We start from the raw sequence: 23,016 nt of genomic DNA, 5'->3' as shown, positions 1-23,016 counted from the left end.
TTGCATACCATTTTGTGTAAAATACCTATATTATATTTTTATGGTATTCGTTACAATCTTATTTAAAATTTTAAATTCGGAGCTCGATTGTTGTGAACTCCTGAATCTCATTAAATTCAAAATACCTAATCGAGTCACTAGAAGTACGGAGTTGTTTGCAACTACGAGTACATACGTAGCTACTAACTATGCACGACACTCTCCGATTCCGCGTTTACATTCCTTAGCCAACAAATTTACTTGTCATATATACATTTTTAATACGAAAATTATCCATTTTAAAACTTTCTTAAATGCACTGTTTAAAACTAATTATTAATGTCGTAATAAAACTTTCTTTTTCATACAATTCTTTCTCTGTTTTTGATGTGTATTATTATTTATTATTATCTTTTTCTGAAATTGATGTATCAAATATTTTTGTGTACCAGATATTATATTATCTTATACATACTTACTGTAAACTAATTTTTATTATTTGTTTTTAACAATAATTTGTTGTTACCATTTTTTTATACTTATAAGTATATGTAAATGTATTTATTTTTTTGTTCGAATTCTTTACAAGTTATTTACAATTTGCTTTTTAATTCAATTACTTTTCTTATATCCATTTTTTTTTTTTTTCTTTTTTACTATGTAAAGTTTCACTTTTTATTTTGCATGGCAGTATGCTTTTTATTGTTTCTACATGTATACAATAAAGCGTTTTTTATCTTTTAAATTTTTACTCACTATGTTTGTACTTACATTATATTTTTTGTAAATGCCCCTTGGGCGTATTGTAAAATTAAATAAATAAAAAATATGGTGTAAAGTTTCCGCAAACCAGGTTTTGTAAAATTTCCATTGAAAGTAATCATAAAAATGGCATTTTTTAATAAAAAATTATAAAAGCGCTATCTGTGAATAAATAGTTTCATATATTCATTTAGAACCACCTTAAGCCAAAATGGTCGATGGGGCAGACAAGTACTAGAGCGAAGGGTTGGCAACCCTGGATGGGAGACTTGTCCCCTATCAGTTTTCACAATTTTATAAAAATGAGATAATTATTTCTAAAAATGAAAGTAAATTAGAAAAAGACAATCCTACCTCACTAACAATAGTATTGGTATCATTATATATCCAGGAATCACAGGTCTCAATCTTATCTCTATTAAATAGATCCGCAGAGCAGGTGGAATTTTCACTTTTTTCTTCGTGTAAATTAATCCCACGTTTCTTGCTCTCATTTGGGATTGTAGTTAGATTGCTCGCTGCGTATCTAGCACATTGGTTGAATGTTTTACCCTTCCAAGGTACCGCATTTTGTAACCATGGTGGCTCTAAGACTGCGCCGGTGAGAGAGTCACATTCGCTTATGGTACACCTGGATAAAAGTATAATTAAACTATATGAAAGGGGAGTGAATGCCGGCAACAAAACGAACGGCGCACTAAACACAGTAATTACTAGAAAAAAATATCAATTAAAGCTAGACTGGCAGTGGGCAACGGAGTTTTAGTCCCGGTTTTAGTTATGTATTGAAGTGAAACATGTAACTGGCAGTAGTATGATGAAAGCAGAGTGAACGCGGTTGAAATGCTATCTCTTAGACGAATGTTCTTTGTACGTATCCAGCCCATCTCGATCTGAACAGTTTTATGTGCGTTGAGATACTAGGGGCTTCATATATGCTGTACAATTCGGCATTTTGCCTAATGCGCCACTTTTCTCCGTCTTACATGGGACCACAGATTCGGCGAAGAACTTTTCTTTCAAATATATTCAGCATCTCAGCGGACCTTACTGTCAGGGTCAGTGCCTCACATCCATACGCCAATGCAGTCCTTATAATAATTGTACAGGGTTATCTTCGTTTTCCTACGAACGCTTCTTGACTTAAACACTGACAGCATGGAGAAATATGTTCTGCTACCCACCGATATTCGTTTCTTTACTTCTGTAGTTTCCTCGTTACATTCCGTGAACTGGTCGACTGCCTCAAAGGAGTAACTATCTCTGAACTGCACGCTACCTCTCGCTCTGATGGGTTTCGGCTTTGAGTGATAAACTTTGTTTTATCTTTATTAATTCTCAAGCCCACCACACGCGCAGCGGTTTCCAGAGTGTAGAAGATTTCCTTTACAGCTGTTAAGGATCTTACAACAATATTTAGGTCATCCACATATCCGCTTATCTGATCTACTTTTTATCGCCATTAATAAATCTATGCAGAAAATCTTTCTTTTATGCCACAAAAGAAAAAAATTCAGAGGTGGCTCTTTGATTTTCCATGTGTCTTTCAGTCAACTTATGCGGCACCCATTTTCCGTAATTTTGAACTTTTCCGATGGATAGTTTGGAAACACCTTGTCGAGTCATGTTTAATGCCTCTGCACGTTGATCTTGTCTTGATTGATTTTGATGGTACATGTTTGCCGTAAGCCTCCTCAAGTAAACGACGTGCTTCAGCTGCACTAAAAAAAAATAAAGCAGAAAAGCAAAGCTTCCCGCAAATGCTGTTTATTAGGCACGAAATTCGACATCTTCGTTGTTAAAATAAATATTTTTGCGTTGCGATATGTTAGTATTACGACTGATTTACAGTTGACAGCTACTTAACCTATGAAACAAACGCAACTTCTGACATATATGTTCACTACTCAAGCCGCTAGTGCCATCTATGTTCAAAACCCGGAAACTTGGTTGCGCACCTAGTAAATGGTGAGAATAAACGGTAGCGTAGGACGAAGATGACAAAGGAAGATGTGGCATGAGCTGATAAACCAAAGTCTGGTCACGTCAAAAGCAGACAACCGAATGGGATGTATGATGTATGAATGTGGAAGAATCTAAGAATGTATATCAGGATAGACGTATGTGGGGGTCCATTCTCTCTGCCTACACCTACGGATAAATGGCGTGATGGTAGTAGTAGTAGAAGTAGTAATAGAAAGAAGCATGTGTATAATGTTTGTCTGATTCGTTTTACAACTCTTCAATCATTGAAATCTAAGATCTATAATAATAACAAAATAGAGATTATTGACATGCTATCATTAATAAATTCGATGTAATTTATTGCCAAGATTATGTAAAGGGATTTGGATAATAATAATTACTATTGATAGCAAATTAATGTAAATCATGTTTACGTCAAAATGATTAATCTGACACAATAATGAGTTTTATGATATTTCACAGCCCAGTACTTTTCATTAAAGTTCGTTTATGGAAGCAGCAGTCTCCCATTACGAGCGTTTTGAGGATGCGGCGGTGGATCTGGCTTGGACACGTGCTGTGGATGCCTCGGGAGAGCCTTAACCCAAGCTGCCTCTTCTTCACGCCTACGGCCCTCACCATCCTGGAAGACCGTCGATGACGATATTTCGGATTTATTCGGAGGACCTAAGGGACGCAGGATTGACGTGGGAGGAGGCGAAAGAGCTGGCTAGTGATAGGATCTCCCGGGGCGTGTAGTGATGTCCACATGCTCCGCTTAAGAGCGGATGTGGAAAAGAAGAAGAAGAACGTTTTTTTTTCACAATTTATCATTAAGTAATTTAAATTATTATTTTTTTGTTTTGTTTTCATTATTTTTAACTGGTTTATATACCTTTAATACGTAAATATTTTTTATTAAATTGGGTTAAATTTATTAATTTCCGAAATTCATCTTGTCCAGTTTTTAACGAAAATGAACTGAGTATGCCATTTTATATAATAAAATAAATCACATAAATCTTCAACAAAAAAAAATCTAAACTATTATAGTATTATACAGTCAGTACAACGCCCGAAAAATATCATCCAATCCCAAAACACGTCTTGTTCGTCTGCTCCACATTTCCAAGTAATATCATCTAGTCTATTTTTGGTAATATATTTTGTTTGCTTTTGTATTCTTTGTTATAATAAATAATAAAATAAACACACATAGTTATATTTTCTCCCCTTAAAATCACTTTCGAAAATATTCCCATATTCATCGTGAATCTTTAAAACATTTCCAAAGTACCATAAAACTCCTATAATAGTCATCACGTCCATTAAAACAGCAACAAAAGTCATCTTGTCCATGATGTATCTTTAAATAAATTTAAAAAATATCTATCGTATTTAAGAACCCGTGTTTTTTGTTAACGGATATAACAAATGCTTTCATACAGAGAAACATCATCTCAAACTCGATAAAATTATTTCAATTCCAACAGATGGGCCAAAACGTATTACCGGAGTGAAAAAAGGTTTTTTTTCTATGTTGAAGGCAAAAATTGATCACGAGATACTTGTTAACCATTGCATCATTCCCCAGCAAGCGCTTTGTGTGTAGACGTTTCCAGAAAAAGATTCAACGTTTTGCAATTAATAATCAAGATTGTCAACATAATTTTACAATAGCTTAAGCTTCACAACCATTTCAAATATTTTTTGTTGAAATGAAGAGCGAATACGCAGATCTTCTACTACATAATAAGGTTTGTTGGCTTTCAAGCGGAAACGTTTAAAACGAAAATAAATTTGGCTCTCAAAAGAAATCTTAATTGTTGTACCGCTGATCTTCGGCTCTTTTGACTAATGAGGTTGCCGACCACTGAGCGAAGGGAAGGTAACCCCGACAGAAAAATCCACCAGAGAAGGCAACGGAAAACCACTTTGGTCATCTTTTCCCAGGAATCACTGTGGCGAGTACATTCAACCAGCGGTTGTCCCGACTGCGGAATATAAGAGTAGCGCAGGACCAATATGCTTTCGCTGTTTTGATCGCCAACGTAGGGGAAACCTGACGAGGCACCGGAAGAAGGATGTGGATAATAAAATAAGTGAAAGATGGCTTACCTGTGTGGAGATTCATTGACTGTGAACACATAGCTTAGGCCATAGCACGCACATATAGATAAAGGAATAATAATCAGTACGATATTCAATAGCTGATATTTGCCAAAATTCCCCAGTTCTTCCAATATAATGTCCAACTGTGTTGACACGCATTCTGCGGTGGGTTTTCTTATCGTCTCCGCCATTCTGTTAAACTATGAATAATATACTTAAACAGTATCACAGATTTGAATTAAGTACCCCGTTATTTAATTCACTCTTTAACTTGGCACGTTCTGTTTTTCTAATAAAGCTGCTGAACGGTATTTTAAAATAATTTATCTGAATATTTAAAGCTTATCTTTCCGTAAGGACGCCATTCTGAAAATTAGGAAAATACACACAAATTAGTTTAAGCATTATAAAAAATAGTTATTTTCACAAAATAATAAACATAATGCAAACTTTGGAACAACAATAATATAGCTAATACCACTTTCGGACAAAGTAATTTTGAGTATTATGCAATTAAAATCTAAAACCGACTTCCACTGTCTAATAAAACAATTATTAGCAGGCTGTAAAAAAACTGGAAAATTCCTGGGGCTGAATTCTGAATACTCTACCCCTTAAAGAGTGGTTAATTTGGAGATTTTAATTTTTTAATGCGAGGACACTTTCCTTCATATGTAATGGCCACACTAATGATAAAACGTCAAATGATGTATAAACCTGTTTAAAAACGGAAAAAAATCGAATACGGTTTGATCAATTCAATCAAATTAAGTGTTTTGGGTAATGCTTAAGGGTAAATTAATAAAAGGGTACTCGCAAAAGTTTGCCTTCGACGTAATAAAACTCAGCCGAAATCAAGTGAGGGTTGTCACTAGAGCCTTTACAGGGCACTGCAGATTAAACAAACACCTTGCTAGAATGAACCTTCCCAAAACTTCTAAATATAGGTTCTGCAGTGCAGATGAGGAAACACCTATACACATTATAGGTGAATGTGATGCTTTACATCATAAAAGGAGCCTCATCCTCGGGGGAACACTGCACTGGTTAAACCTGAGGATGTTAAAGAGTTCTCTCCCTACCTATATATTTGGATAATTGATATAGCGCCATTTTTGTGAAAATCACCTCAAGGGCGCTGTACAATAAATGAATATCCCACCACGTCTTGCAGCTACAGAGCGCATGGACGGTTGGGGTTCTTGTTCCTCGTCTCCAATTATGATATACAGGAGCTAGATTACAGCACGTCTTGCAGCTACAGAGCGCATAGACAATAAGAAATCTAGCCCCTATTTACATTTTTTATTTGACAATAAAGTTTAGAAATTTAGTGATATTTAAAAAAATAAATAAAAAAACAAATTTATAAAAATAGAAGTAAGATAACAACAAGTCTTGCAGCTACTGAGCCACAGACGGTTGGAATTCCAGACATCATTTACTAAATTTGGATATTTGATAACATTTACATATTGAAGCTAGATTACTAATCGTCTTGCAGCTACAAAGTGCATGGACGAGTGAAATTTTGGCAACATAAAATTATCAATAAATTTACAAAAACAAATATTGAGCATAATTTGTAAGTAAATTTGTAAAGTGTTCGTGCTAAAAAGTTAACAATAAAAAACTAAACAGATAAAGCACTTCAACACTATGAATAACATAACAGATAAAAATATCCGAAGGGTAGCTTTCGTAGATTTTGGGTAGTCACTAGACACTGTCGCAGTGTCGCACAAGTGCAAACATATGTTGTTTTCTAAATTCCTAGAAGATGGTCTGGTCCACGTGTAGTTGCCGGAGGGGGGAAAGAAGCCCATCGTTCCAACGACTTTGTATCCATTTTGGTCTGTATTATTTCGTTTTATAATGAGTATGATAACTCGATATTTTACGGATCTGGGCTTGGAGGAGGGGAAGATTTAGCAAAATGTAAACTCTGGGCTTAGAGGGCGAGAACTATTCACGGGGACCCGTCACAACAGATCTTCACAGGTCGCAGTGACGTCAGGAGCTTTAATAGCACTGACCCCCACCTCTAAGAATAAGAATAATGCTTAAGGTCGTAATAATGATCTAAATAAAAAAAAACGTATTTAGTTTTACGTGTTCGCATTTGTTTTAAGGTTTAATCATCAGTGTGGCCGCAAATGAAGCAAAATTTAGGTGCATGCAAAAATACAAATCCCCAAATTAACCACTCTCTAGGGGATAGAGAAGATTCAGAATACCACCGCTGGTTGTATTAAGGTATTACGCGACTACGCATATTTTCACGTGTGTTTCCACAAAAAATATTTTCTTCACGCGATATAAATACAAAAATCACATGCTTCATTTTGACTCACAAAAACACGACATAAATACTGGATGTTACTGGTTTTAGTTAAACATGAGAACAGTGTTAATCAAACTAATTTTCATTTGAATTGCCAATCACTCGAGCTGCTTTTAGCCTCTAATTCAAACGAAATTGCGACGTAACAACAAAAGCATCGAGGAAGTTTAGCGCTATGGGATATTAGATATAAAAAATATTTTCTAACACGCGGTAAACAGATCATTTAACTGTGCGGCGAAGATCCTTGAAAATGTATGAAACAAATAATAAAAATGATTTTAATAAAAAACGAACTACTTTGCATGACGTCACTAGTTCTTCCGAATCATTCGATGGTAAGAGAGTTGGGGTAGATTTCCGGTTCACGGTAAGTCAACTGACGACTCAGCAGATCTCATCAGGAAGAGGGGGAAGGAACTTGACACGTCACACGCGAAGTAATTAAAAAAAAAAAACCACTAAACTTAGTCATTAGAACATTTAATTGTGCGGAGAAGTGTCTCGAAAATGTAAGAAAAAAAAAGCACTACTTAACGACGTCACAATTTCTTCTAAACCAACAATATTTTGAGTTTGTCCAAATTTTTGTAGACTAGGGCTGGATTCAACTCAATGGGGAGCTGTTGATATTAACATATTACAGCAGAGTTGAAGAACATTTTAGAGAAGGTGATATAGAAGTCTAGGCATCGGTGAGTAAGTGGCAAACTCAAAATATTGTTGATAAATCCACCCGGTCCGTGAAAAAGTATAGAAATTTTCAGGCGTTGCCTAGTATGTAGGTGAAATTATTTTTTTTTATTTTTTTTATTTTTTGTTTTTTTACAATATGCATAAGAGGTAAAACAGAGTATTAAAAAAATAAAGCATAATTACATAGCAATGAAATACATATTAATAGTAAAAATAGTAAATAAAAAATCCCACAAAGGCATGGCCTGTTCGTGGGTATACAAGAAAATTTTAATAAATTTTTGCTCCTTTAATAAATAATCGACATTTATAATATTTTTGTGTAACATAAGAAAGAGAAAATAAAATATTCTGAAAATGATTATATGGTATTTTTTTATAGTAATTAAAAAAGCAAATAAAAAATACAAAATAACATAAAAATTTTTCTTATTATTATTAACGGGCAACAAAATATATCATAGAAAAAAAGAGTTCATATTTTTAGTTTGAATCCAGGATGGTGCGTATTTTAAAAAATAATAATTCAATTAGATGAATCTCACCCGCATAAATAAAGGTTTCAACTCTTTAACTTTACAAACATCAACAGATGAAAGAATTGAAGGAATATAGATGTTCAAATTTGGGCAGAATTGTGAATGATTCTACTCTACACTTCCTCCCTCTCTCTCTGCTTCCATCAACATTATTTATATTCATTACAAAAAATTCACAACTAAAATTAAATCATAAGATACAGATAGGTAGTAGATGTATTTAAAAGTTAAAAGTTAAAAGTTAAGCGGGAGATAAATTTAAAATGTCTTAAACAGATCTGATAAAACTATAGTATTTAAAGTGTAATATGTCGATGTCACTAAAACTGTCATTATAGGTAGTCTGTATTCTTCAAAAAGAGCAATTCTTCATATAATTAGTATGTGAGCTCGGATTATCGGAGAGTACAGAATGACGAGTTCTACAGTGGCCACTTTACACACTGCGTATCATTCATCATTCTGCCTAAATTTGAACACCCACATTCCTTCAATTCTTCCATCTGTTGATTTTTGTGAAGTTAAAGAGATGAAACAGGTAACCAGCTGGTCCAAGAAGAAGTATAACTATTGAAAATTATTTTCAGACGTTCATATGTAGGTGAAGTAATTCGGTCAGAATCTCATCCGCGTCAATAAAGGTTTCAGATCTTTAACTTCGCAACGGTCAACAGATAGAAGAATCGAAGGGATATAGATGTTCAAACAAAAACAGAATGATAAACGGTACACTGCGTGTTAAAAGGCCACTTAAACCAGCCATAAAATGTTTTTAATATCTGTTGTAATATATCAATAAATTTACAAATTTGTTTTTTATTTCGTTTTTTAAAATATCACTTAAACTCTAAACTTCATTGTCAAATAAAATATTTAAAAAAAAAAGTAAATAGGGGCTAGATTTCTTACTATCCATACACTCTGTAGCTGCAAGACGTGCTGTAATCTAGCTTCATATATCATAATTGTAATATACCATAATTAGAGACGAGAAACTAGAATCCCAACCGTGTATGCGCTCTGTAGCTGCAAGACGTGCTGGGATATTTATTTATTGTACGGCACCCTTGAGGTGATACTCACGAAAATGGCGCTATATAGACTATCAATATTAATAAATCCTTAAAGTGTCGGCCTCGTGATTTAATGGTCAGCGTTTGCCTACCATGCAAGAGGTCTCGGGTTCGATTCTCGATATGGTTGATATGAATTATTTATTTAAAAGGTTGTTTTTACACTAGAATATTTCATAGTCCCTATACTGGTACTTGAAGCGTAAGACTGATCATCTTACCTTTATGTAACAAAAAATGATCAAGATATGCTGCGATTGGTGTACCAATTTAGTGCCCTATGCACAATTAGGTGCGGAAAGGGAATGATGATGATGATTAATAAATCCTAATGGGGTTGAATTCAGTCTACAAAAAACTGTACAAACTCAAAATATTTATCTATTTACGTTTCTGGTGGCACTGCATTTAAATTCATTAAAATGGTTGTGATAAACCGCGAGTTTGTTTTTTTTTTCAATTTATTTCAATTTGATGTATAAACATTATGTCAACGTAGAAATTTAATTGAGTTCTTTCTAATCGACTTGATCTAATAAGTCCGAGTTATTTAATTAATAATGAACAGTATAGGTCACATACCTATTTTTAATAACACGACTTTTCTTATATCAAACACTACTCTGGTTTATATTGAACCACGCGTGTTCTCTGATATAAAAATAATTTGATACTGAATTAATAATTGATAAGTACAATAATGATATATTTTGACGATACTGAAATACAATGGCGTTGATAGATTTGTTTTAAGTATACAAGGTGCTATGTTTTTAATAAAATTCTAACTCATTAAAGACAACGGAAAATGGAAAATTCTTCTAATAATTCATTTATAAACTGGGTCAAAAATATAAATGTCAATAAATTACAACAGGGATGGAGAATACCTTATTTTATTTTATTTTAATTTATTTTATTTTATTTTATTAGGGAAATCAACAGTTCATACATATTTTTAGGAAACAAACAGATATAGTGTATAAACTCAGAACTAATAACAGATTTCCACATAGTATACAAAGTTAGTAAAGAAAATATATTCCATATCAAATAAATACATACAATTTATACATATAAAAATGTTATTTTCATGTTCTCAATAATCAAAGATTTTAAAAATATTAATTTTAAGAACATTAAGTTACTGTAAATTGGGCGGGGTAAGGACAAAAATGCTTGCAGAGAGGATAAGGAGGGGAGGGGAGATGTACATATTTATTATTATAATGTCTACTAAGTTACATAATACATTTTTAGTGTAAATTTTAAATCTGACAGAGTGATGTTTGTGTAATCTATATTTTTAAATTTTGTATTGTACATTGAAAAAGTCCTACGAAAAAAAGCATTTTTAACATACGATGTTTTACTTATTGGAGGTAATATGGAAGTCTAGGCATTTACAGGGCTTATGACCTGTCATTGGCTGGTTTAAGTGGCCACTTTACACACTGTAAAACATTCACCATGTTAGAACATCCATATTTCTTCAATTCTTCTATTATTCTATTATGATACGCACATCATAAATGTAGAATCAGTTCTATATCGATGTTTAAGAAAGATAGGCTGGAGGTTGGGCTTATCCAGAGACCAATATACGTACAGTGAGTTAGAAACTAGCTTTAATATATCTTCTCTTCAAGACCGTAAATATAAATCCGACTTTCTAGTACTATTTAAATTTCCAACTCCCTCTTTGATGCGCCTGAACTACGGAGCTCAATAAAATTTAATATCCCAACTAGAAACCTCAGACAAAACTTACTCTTTCCTATCGATAACCATAGAACTAACTATGGTTTTCATTCCCCTATGCCCAGAATTCTTAGGTCTGCCAACAAACATACCAGTCTTGATTTCTTTGATAACAAGTTGTCTTCTTTCAAACGATCGCTGAATCAAATTCAATTATAAACACCTATCTCCCGCTTCCACTCCCACCAAGTTTACTACTACCAGTGTCTTTCTTTTATAATTATTTTCTATGCCCATCGGGCGTAAATATAAATATTGTTTTTGTTACATGAAGATAATATGATCAGTATTACGCTTCAGGTATCAGTCCAGGGACTATGAAATTTTCTGGTGTGAAAAAACCGGGTGTAAATAAATATTTTGTATCAATCATGTCGGGAATCGAACCCGAAACCTCTTGCCTGGTAGATAAACGCGCTGACCAATACCCAACGAGGCCGACTAAATAAGCATCCAATTAGAAACTGATTTTACGCAAAGTCAATAGAGTTATATTATTTAACTTGGAGAATGACAAAGTTGGTGATTCAAATATTAATCTTATTGATTGTTACAATATTTTGAAATTGTTCAAATGTTTGTAAACAAATTACTGGATTTTACGCCCTAGGGAGTCATTAAGATTAACAAATTACAATAGAGATGAGCATTTTAGAGAAGGAATATGGAAGTCTAGGCATTTACTTCACCTAAAATCAATAGATGAAACAATTGAAAAAATGAAGATGTTTAAATATGGGCATAATGGTGAATGTTACACAGCGTGTAAAGTGGCCACTCAAACCAACCAACGACAGGTCAAATAAATATGGTAAATGCCAACACTTCCATATTCCCTTCTCTAAAATTTTCTCCATCTCTGTTGTAATTTGTTAATCTTATTAATTGTATTTAATTTACGTAGTTATATATCTTTTATGTCGGCCTCGTGGTGTAATGGTCAGCGCGTTAGCCTGCTATGCAAGAGGTCTCAGGTTCGATTCCCGACATGGTTGATATGAAATATTTAGTTGAAAGGGTGTTTTAACACTATAATATTTCATAGTCCTTGGACTGGTACCTAAAGCGTAAGACTGATCATCTTATCTTCATGTAACAATAATTATCAAGATACGCTGCGATTGGTGTACCAACGCAGTGCCCTATGCACCATTAGGTGCGGATAGGGAACGATGATGATGATGAATTATTAAAATATTTTGAGATTTTCCAAATGTTTGTAGACAAAATACTGGATTTTGCACCCTAGGGAGTTATTAAGATTAACAAATTACAACAGAGATGAAGAACATTTTAGAGATGGAATATGGAAGTCTAGGCATTTTTTTATTATTTTGTCTTAAAATAGTACAAACATAATAAATGAATGTCCTAATATTAATTTATATCTAATTATTATTAAAACATATACTAATTATTTACGTTTCTAAACAATATACGTACACTTAAAAAGAAAACGTATATAAAGCCAACACGAATAAGATTACTTTTTTAAAAACTAACTTATCTGCTAAACACATGTTTTTAACTGACATTTAAATGAAATAATGTTATTTTACTTCACTAAAATCAACCGATGGAAAAATGGAAGAAATATGGATGTTCAAACAAAGGCAAAATTGTGAATGGTATACAGTGTGTGAAGTGGCCACTTAAACCAGCCCTCCATATTCCCTTCTCTAAAATGTTCTCCATCTCTGTTGTAATTTGTTAATCTTATTAATTGTATTTAATTTACGTAGGTATATTTCTTTATTTAACATATATTTTCAGTTCCGAATAAAACACTATGTATATAATATAATACGATGGAATAAGTACTAGGATCTTGATTGGTAAAAAATACTTTTTTGTCACAGACAAAATGGCGATTAATTATCGTATCATGGTGTGTTTAACACGTGACGGTGATTTCAATATATTTATGATTATTTATTTATTATTCGTATGTACGCACTATTATTTTATGTATGTTTCTGTATCCAAGCGGATGTGTGTGAAATATAACAAGAACCCTATGCCTATTGTGATGCGTCATACTTTCACCTTGACGGCATAGTTGAAGATAAATTCTCTCTAGCGATTATGAAGATACACTACCGACCCCCCCCCCCTTCATGTTTTGGGTAGGTACATCCATATGAAACAAGGGGAAGCGTACGTCACGGTACACATATCTACGCACTGAAATGACATATCTTCAGTATGACGTCATAGTTGAAGATACAAGTCTCCCGACCGACTACTAAGATACACTACCGATCCCTCAACTATCAAATTTTGATGTAAGTACATCGGTTTATACCGACGGGTCTAGAACACCTCGATACGTTTATCTACACATTAAAAGTGACAAAAGTTTTATTCCACCGATCATTTTTTTCTTTAATTACGATTTATTTAAAATTTTAATCGTTTTGAGGTTGGCACTTTTTAAAATACGAAAAAAAGTCAATTTTGAAGGCTAAATTAATTCTGACATAACTGTAAGTTTTAAAACCGAACAAAAGGCTAGGTGCAGAGGTACTGTGGCTAGATGCTGACGTATTAACATATGGCGGCATCTAGCCGTTATTTAACCTTCGATTTTTGGTAAAAAGATTGCTACTAACCATGAAAAAAAAAAAAATCTTTTTTTTTCAATCTATTTTTATACTTACCAGTAAAGCTGGCTTTGTAATGCGTTGGCAGATACATACGGATGAAAAGTTAAACTTACCGTCTCGGGAATTGTCAAATGTCGTTAAAAAAACTTATTCAAGCGAGGACTTTTTGCTTTAATTGTCACTTAGTTAAATTTGAAATCGTTTTAAAGTGGCTGTTTTTTATCACAGAAGCATATTTAAAATACGAAATAGAAATACTCTAATTTTAATTAAGCATTGAACGCGGAGTAAAGATTCGCTTTTACCTATTGGTTGAATTCGATCAAATGACATCTGAGATGACGTAATGAAAACACGTAAATACAGGTCGGTAGAGCATACCGAGGTAGATACAGATAGTACAGGTAGATACATTTAATGTGTAGATTTGTGTATCGAGGGGTACTAGACCCATCGGTACAAACCGATGTACTTACATCAAAACTTGATGGTGGGGAGATCGGTAGTGTATCTTCGTAATCGCTCGGGTGAATTTATCTTATCTTTAGATACATTTACCGTGACGTACGCTTCCCCTTGTTACATATGATTTAAATGTCAACACTGCGCACAGGCCGATTCCTTTTAAAATAAATAATACCAAAAACGTCTACTGCAAACGCCACATGTCCTATGTAATTCATAATATGTCAACGGTATCCTATCCTTTAAACATATTTACTATAAAACATTATTATAGAAAGAAAAATATAATGGTAAGCTGTTCATAATCGCGTATTTGGACTATTCGCCTCTGCCATACCACATTTTTAAACATTTTTAATCGTATCAAAACAAAAATGTAGAATATTTCTAACACTCGATGACTAGCAAGAGACGATTAGTTGTGAACTAAATTTAAAACAATGAAATTGTTCTATCGTATTGTATTTTGATTTTTCTAAATATTTAAATAATATCTAAGTCAGCGCTGTCCAAATTATTTTTGGTCGCGGGCCATTTTTTCTTGAGCCAACATTTTGAGGGACAAAGAAGACAGGTATGTGTAGAAAGTAAATTAAAATCAATTCAAAAGTTATTTTTATTTTAAAATTTGAAAATAAAAAAATAAAAAAACACATAATTAGAAATAATAAAAACAGTACATTATTATATACCTATTTTTTTTTTAATAAAAAAAAACAATCACTACAAGTTAATTACATTTACAAAACAAAAATTATTATTAAAGTACTTATATATCATAAGTTTATTTATTTAAGACTTTATATACATATAAGGGCGGGAAGGCAATTTTTTCCTACCTACCTAAACCGTTTAGTTTGAGAAAATTACAAGGACATGGACATATTCTAAGTAAATCTGCAGAATCTTAAAATTTTATCAAAAAATTTAAGACAAAAATTATCAAAAAAAACACACTCTACTATGAAGAGAGGAGATGAGAGATGATAGGAAGGAAAGAAGAAGGAAAAAGGAACAATTTAAATATTTATATCGTGACATTTCAATCTTGATTTAAATGTAAATAAAGAAGGGGCGTCTCTAATATCAGTGGGTGGATTATTTCACGATTGAGCAGCTACTACTGTGAAAGAGGAGGCAAGAAAAATTATCAAAAGGGATCTCCTTAGACCCCCCACCAATGATGCAATTACAGCGGGCATGTGTGCACGCTCCGATACGCAGCGATACTTAACGTGTTTTTCGCAACTTTTATGTTATTTTATCGAGTTTTGCTGCTTGTGACATTAAAGGAAGCATATCGTGATTTTAACTGGCTGATGGTCGCTTTACAAGCTCAAAGTATTGTCCTTTACAGTATGTTCATCAATTATTTCCAGAGAAATTGTATTTCGTAAACAATAAGCGTTGTTAACAAGCATAGTAAAAGGGGCAAGACAGGGTATCGGTACCCCATCTTACCTCATTGCTTGAACACAATGTAGTAACAGTTTTTATTTTCTTTGTGTAAGCAGAATATGGTCCGAAACTACGTTTGAAAGACCAAGAGGGAGAGTTGGTAAAAGGAATGCATGAATCGAGATAAAGAAGACATTTTAGAAGGGAGAAAAGGATATAAACTAGCTGCAAGATTTTACTCAATTCCTCAAACTACTTTGGAGCGAAAAGATATGTTGGCCAGGCAAAATAATAACAGGATAGATAAGGTGAAGGTTCTTTTGGGTCCTAAACATACAGTTTTTTATGAAAATGAAGTAGTCATCGAAACGATCAAGACGTAACTCTTCTTCCATAAGTGATGAAGATGATACAGAGTGCCTGTTTTGTAGAGGGTCATACGTTGAGTCAAATAAAGGCTGGATAGCGTGTCAAATGTGCCAGAGCTGGGCACACTGTTCATGCGCTGGAGTAGACGAAAAAAAACCAAGACACCATCCTTGTCTGTCCTAGTTGGGAACCGCAGTAGGCGGTACACCATCTTTCCCCACCAGTGGGGCAAGACGGGATAATTACGACTGTTTTTAATTGATTTATTTCACTAAATTTTTTATCTTATTTATAGTTTTTTTGTAACACGTTTGTTAGATTAAGGATCAAAGTTTATAAAAATAAACTTATTTTAAAGGATTTAAAAAAAGAAACGCATTTTATTGACGTATTACCTTAAAGGCCTCATCATGCCCCACCCTCCCCTACTTCCGAAAATAGAAAAATTAAGTAGTATATTTCTTCTTTTTGAAAAAGTATTTTTAATATTCAGTATTATATTAAAATATTTTCATATTTTGATGTATGATAGGTAATTTACAGTTTTTCTTTCACGGGACATGTAGCGTAAAATATTAATATTAACAAACTTTTGCTGTAAAATGTACAGCTCGCGGGCCGCCAGTTGAATAGCGCTGATCTAAATGATACTATTTTATTACTTTTCTAAAACACTACTAAGCCCATCAATAGAACAAACGAGAGTCATAAAAGTAAAAACAAAACAAATTATTGTTTTAATAATAAAAATTAAGACGAAGAAAATGTAATAACTTATACTGGGTCACGGAGGTATAATTAAATGGAGATGATGCTTCATAGAACGATATTTTGATTATGAAAGCGGCCCAAAGACGCTCTTTGTAATCTTTGTAATCAGCCTTGGCATCTTTGTGCTGAAAGAACGTAATCCAGAAGTATATAATATGTACTTTATTGGATTGAGAAAAGAGATAAGTGAATTCTTCACTGACTGGGATTCAATTGATTGGACATGATTAATTTGCCGAAATGATTCATAGGTAACATGAACGTGTTTGAAATTTATTTCAACAAAGAGGGAAAACATTTTTGAGAAGGGAATATGGAAGTCTAGGCATTTACAGGGCTTATGACCTGCCATTGGCTGGTTTTTTCATTTTTGCTCACATTCTTAAATCTTTCAGTTCTTTCAAACAGTTATCGATGTGTATGTTGAACAACCATGGTGACATTACACATCCCTGTTTGACTCCTTTAGCAATGTTAAACCACGATGTAAATGACCAATTCACCTCACACCACAAAGTTAGTGCTTCAAATAAAAATTTTAGAGTTATCTTCGATTGTTTATTTAAAAAAAGTCAATTTTCTGCATGGAAAACGAAATATTCATGAAATTTTGTTTTTGAAACATTTAAAATTACAGGTTACAGAAGAAAGTACATCGTTTTATACAAACTTTCGCACAGAAAAATCGATTTTATTTTATATCCAGTTAAAGATATCTTTGTTGACTTCCCAATGTAATCGAGGCCCTGTTATATCGAATAAAAATGAGGAAAAAACTTACATTATTCCTGACCTTCGTTATCATAGTTGTACTTTAGATTAAGTATCTTATCAATGTATCAGCTGTTAAAATGGCCTCGTGAAAAATATGATTTGGGCTATGTAGACATAATATTTATTTAAACCTTTGTAAATATTATCCTTTGGAACTTATAAGTATTTTGCTAGATTATATACACTACAAGTTTCAGGCACCTACTGCATTTTCTGAAATAATGATAAAGGTCCCTATATCGAATTAATCAATCAATCATCACATTTTTTAAAAAGGGAAGCTTTAAACAACCATGTTAAACCATTAGAAACTGTTCAAAATTTATCTTAAAAATAATGCTTCACAAAAATCGCACTTTTCCCTTTTTCCAATTGTTCCAAAAAGCTAAACTTATGAAATAAGACAAATATATTGTTTTCTATATTGAAAATATAATTTAAAAACCAAAATGTATTTACAAGTAATTCAAATAGATCAAGTCAAAGAAGGAATCGCGTGCTAGAAATACCACATTGTAAAACGAGGCTAGCACAGAGACATGCATATTTTATAGGCCCAAAGTTTTTTTATTTACTTTTTAGTGATAATATTTCATTGATCCCAAACATTCAAAATTCTCCTTCTTTTAAAAAACACGCACTATCTTGGAAACATTTCTTGTATACCCTCGAACAGGCCATGCCTTTGTGGGATTTTTTGTTTACTATTCTTTCTAGTAATATGTATTTCATTGCTATGCAATTATACTTTATTTTTGAAATACTCTGTTTTACCTCTTATGTATACTGTAAAAAAACAACAACAAAAAATAAATAAATAAAAGTAAATAAAAAAGTGTCAATGAGGAACTTCAGCCCTACGGGAAATTAAATACAATAAATGTTTACTTGCGCGCGGTAAAAATTGCAGCATTAAATTGTACGGCAATCTTTTGAATCAATATTACTTTGTAACAAAATATAATAAATATCTCTTATTTCTTACAGTTTTTAAAATGATATTTTACTCAACGTCACTGCCGCAATGGTGTTACTGAATGCATAATAAATGTGAACAGCGAATCAATTTCTTCAAGAAGTTGAAGAATTTGTTTATATGGGGTGATATTCCAAACGGTCGCGCGGCCGTAGAAAAAGCTTTTATCTGGCGTATTTACATACAAAACACGCGAGATTAATGTGTTTTCTGCGGCCGCGAGAGCGGTTCAGAATAGCACCGCTGGGAAGCATGTTCTCAAGAAATGGAAGAGCAGAAAAAAATGTTGAAAGGAGAGTAAATACGACAAAAAAATGAACTGCACACTAAGCACTGTAATTGCTATTGTAGTGAATGTTAGCCGTGTACCAAAATGAGCAGCTAATAAAAATAATAGTCTAAGGAGTTCCATTAAATAAAGCAAAAGAGTTTCTCTACCGTGGGAGAAGGATCACCTGGGGTGATATTCTGAATGTTCTCCACACCCTAGAGAGTGATTTATTTACGGATTTTAATTTTTTGCATGCGTGTACACTTTGCTTCATATCTTGCTACACTGATGATTCAGACAAAGTCAAGCAAATATGTTTTTTTTTTGTTTAAACCATTATGTCCACCAAAACACTTAATTAGATTAAATGATGAAGTTCAGTGTCTTTTTTTATTTGTTAATGGAATATTAAACTAAACCAAATTTATTTTTTAAATATTTTTATATGTCGTATTATCAGCGCTATGATTTTTTAAAGTTTTATATTTCTGAAATAACTCCGCGTGTGACGTCATAGAACTTGGTTCGTTTACGGTGACCAAACCGGATATCCTTCAAAGCTCTCTATCATTGGGTGGTTCATATGAACCAGTGACGTCATTCAAAGTAGTGCGTTTTTATTAAAATATACATTTTTTTTTTCGTACATTTTTAAGAAATTTTACCGTACAATTTAATGCTCTAATTTTTACCGCGCACAAGAAAACATTTTTTGTGTCCAATTTCCCGTAGGGCTGAAATTCCTCATTGACTAAACCGCAATATTTTTTTTCCGTCTTTTAAACAGTTTTCTACATCATTTGACGTTTAATCATCATTGTAGTCATTATATGAAAATCATATAAATTCAATAGAATCTGTTCAAAAAAAGTTATTAAAGTACCTTTTGTATAAGTTCCAAATTTCTAACCCACGTTTAAATTCAAATTACCAGCAACTTCTCATTCTGTTTCATTTTAATTCTCTGATAAAACGCCGCGTTGTTTTCGATATAAAATTTCTGTATAAAATATTAAACTACAAAGTAGATACTAACCTCCTAAATAAAATACAAATAAATGCGGGATTGAGGACACTCAGACATCGCGAAATATTTAAACTGCCTTTGTTTTCAAATAATACTTCATACCACACACCTATGGCCCCGCATGTGTTGGGAATATAATCTATACTGCCGAAACAATAAAATTGACATTTTTCATGATATTCTCTCAGCTTTTGCGAATAATCTCTTAAGAATAAATCTTATTTAATAAGTACACACGTACAACTTTTTTTATTGCATTGTTTGCTGTATAAAAAAATATTTAAAAATATGTATTACATTCTAATATATAAATCTATTTTGTGTAATTCTATAATTGAAGATATATATATGCATGTAAAATTGTATCGACGAATGCTTTCAAATTGTATGTTTTCTAGTATGTATCTTTCTTGAATTACCTAATAAAATAAAATAAAATATGAAGCAAAAATCCCAAAATTAATCACTCTCTAGGGGGTAGAGAAGATTCAGAATAGGACCCAAGTGATGGCGAAATGTAAAAAAAAGCCGCGTGTTTATTAAATTTTTAAAAGACTGTGGTAGAAAAATCCTTTGAGCGCGGGAATGTAACATTGTGTAAAAAAAAAACACGGAAACATACTGTTTAATAATCCCTCTTCCATAATTTATAAAAAGAAATATGCAATTTTGCCCTGTTATAGCAAAATAAATTTAAAATCATAAATACGCCGGTCACCTTATATGCGTGCTTCCCCCTTAATTTTTAATAACCGACTGAACCTCTTTCACAATATTTCACACAAACACCGGCCACAAAACAGCGTCTCTGTCTTCCTTGCTACAAGTTCTATCTTCTTGCTCTCTCTTATACATATTTATTTCTGTATTGGCGTCACATTCATTCATAAATATTTTTAGTATTAAAATCCAGCATAGTTATACAAAGTTTACTTTTAAAATTCGGTGTGAAAATGGCCATTTGAAGATTACAAAAGGCACAACTTCACCGTTTAAAAAAAATAAAAGAGAGGAATCAAGTTTTGTATCGTATATAGACTAGTGTGACATCACAGCCACGCAATATTTAAGTAGATACGTTAATTCCAAAGTTATGTGCTAAAAATAATGTAAACATTAAACATGTCCACTGACTTACCGACTAAGTAAATTATTCAAAACTCACCTAAGTTCGTCGAAATATTCGTTTCCCGCGCTAATTCACAAAACAAGTGACAGTTGCCTTGTAGGTAAATTTAATCCTTTATAGAATTTTCAAAACACGCGCGTACAAATATTGAATAAACTGTGACAAATTAATAAAAACACAAAACTTTTACGGCATGTTTAGGGCTGGATCAATACTTAATACCTTACGCGTGAAATTCTGACAGAAAACATAACCTATGTCGAATTGACGTTTACAAGGAACGCGGTGTGCGGCGGGTATCCGCCATACTTGTAAAAAAATACTTGTATTTTAACCTCAATCTGAGCCTACCGTAATCCAAGCAACCGCGACCAACTTCAGATCGGTTTTAACTGCTCTAATTTTTGTAAGGTTTCAGTTTTGCGGGTTGTGTGTACTATACTAAAGAAGCTAATAAATTCGTCTCATTACCCAGAGTCGAATTAGGACACAGCCACACAACACATTTTTTTCAAACAAGTTTTATTTCAAATAAAATAAATAACGTGACCCAATATTTCACGCAAAAGTACTAGAAATGCGCCGAATACGATTTTTTTTAACCGAATTTCGGTTGATTACACGTGTGGTTTGTCGCGATGAACAAGTTTGTAAAGGTTTGATAGGTGTTAGGCGAAATGTTAAATACTTAAAACTTTAAATAAATGTTGATTATATGATTCAACTTTCTTTTATTATTATTTTCGAGCTTAAAATAATATGTAAGACACGTTATCTTCCTTATTATTAACTTTAATTTGATAACATAGGTAATAGGCATAGAATTAAGAACTTTTCTTAGTCCTATGAAAATGGGTATACATAATAAAATTCTACCCTTTTTTTTTAATGTATGTGTTTTTGCCGCTAAAAAAATAATTTCTAATGCCCATACTACGTCTTCTTTAAATATTCTGTTTTTTATGCATTGGAAATTCGCCAAATATGTGACAAAATAAATATAAACTCCCCAGCTACAGCTGTAAGAACAAAACATTACTAAACACACTGACAATAAATTAATATACTCTACACTTGAATGAATTTATTTCGAAATTAAGAAAAATACTAATTAATGACACATATATTATACTTGAATTTGTTGCAACAGAGAGGGAAAACATTTTTGAGAAGGGAATATGGAAGTCTAGGCATTTACAGGGCTTATGACCTGTCATTAGCTGGTTTATGTGGCCACTTCACACATGTGTAACATTCACCATTCTGCCCATGTTTTTTTTATCCACATTTCCTCAACTCTTCCATCTGTTGACTTTTGTAAAGTAAAAGAGCTGAAACCTTTACCACGTGGGTGAGATTCATCCGGCTGAACCAATTTACCTAATAGGCAATGCCTGAAAACAATTTGCTAATTTTTATACTTCTTTTACAAATTTTTATAATGAAATTTTGGCTTCTGTTCTAGTTTCATCCGAAACCGAAACTAAAATTGAATTAAATAAGTTTAAAGTCATTTCAAAATATCCAAAATTAGCTTTGAGATAACACTCCATACAAATCCGAGCTAAAAAGTCGTTCCTAAAGGAAAGGGAGGAGCAAGTGTCTCACGTGCTCACGTCATTTCATGCCGACTTTGGCAAGCAAAACAAGTAGTACAGTAAAAAGCACGGACTTTTTACATTGGTCTACTGTAAGTTCTATTCAGTATGACGCCCCCTTCCGCATACGCGTTACCTTTGTAAATCGTTTCACTTTACGCCCGACTAACTGAGCAGGACAGAGACAGGAGATAGCTTACGACTAATAAATACTGTGTAACATATCAATAAAACGTTTTTTAACATTCTATTTTATCTAAATCTAAACAGCTATTTTAAACAAAGATTTTACTTACCGGTAAAAGGTTATACCATCGCTTTTCCAGATCGATTTGTTTAGCGTACATATAGGCATTTTAGTAATTGCGAGGAGAAAAGTAACCAAGGAATGCTCGCAACAG

General features: G+C 32.9%; 2 protein-coding genes across 3 annotated transcripts in view; both read right to left on the bottom strand.

Annotated features, from left to right (window-relative positions):
- LOC148279717 (solute carrier family 22 member 6-B-like) overlaps nucleotides 1–21,411 on the bottom strand; it is a 28,024-nt gene extending 6,613 nt beyond the window's left edge. The window contains exons 1-3 of one of the 2 annotated variants that reach the window (XM_088229486.1): nucleotides 21,054–21,411; nucleotides 4,825–5,184; nucleotides 1,096–1,372 (exon numbers count right to left, since the gene is read on the bottom strand). In XM_088229486.1, coding sequence (XP_088085612.1) covers nucleotides 1,096–1,372; nucleotides 4,825–5,009 — 462 coding nt within the window. In that variant the 5' untranslated portion in view covers nucleotides 5,010–5,184; nucleotides 21,054–21,411. Of the gene's footprint in view, nucleotides 1–1,095; nucleotides 1,373–4,824; nucleotides 5,185–17,621; nucleotides 17,828–21,053 lie in introns of those variants that run through there. The other variant, XM_088229487.1, reaches the window with a different exon arrangement.
- The window catches only part of LOC148279715 (organic cation transporter protein-like), a 126,482-nt gene continuing 108,633 nt past the window's right edge, over nucleotides 5,168–23,016 (bottom strand). Inside the window, exon 7 of the mRNA XM_088229488.1 lies at nucleotides 5,168–5,184. The gene's annotated coding sequence lies outside the window, so the exon portion shown is untranslated. The remainder of the gene's footprint in view (nucleotides 5,185–23,016) is intronic.

The sequence above is a fragment of the Micrasema longulum genome, unplaced genomic scaffold (genome assembly GCF_059751315.1).
Source record: "Micrasema longulum isolate JH-2025_06_02 unplaced genomic scaffold, ASM5975131v1 h1tg000678l, whole genome shotgun sequence".
NCBI lineage: Eukaryota > Metazoa > Arthropoda > Insecta > Trichoptera > Brachycentridae > Micrasema > Micrasema longulum.
This window is presented reverse-complemented; position numbering and strand designations above follow the sequence as displayed.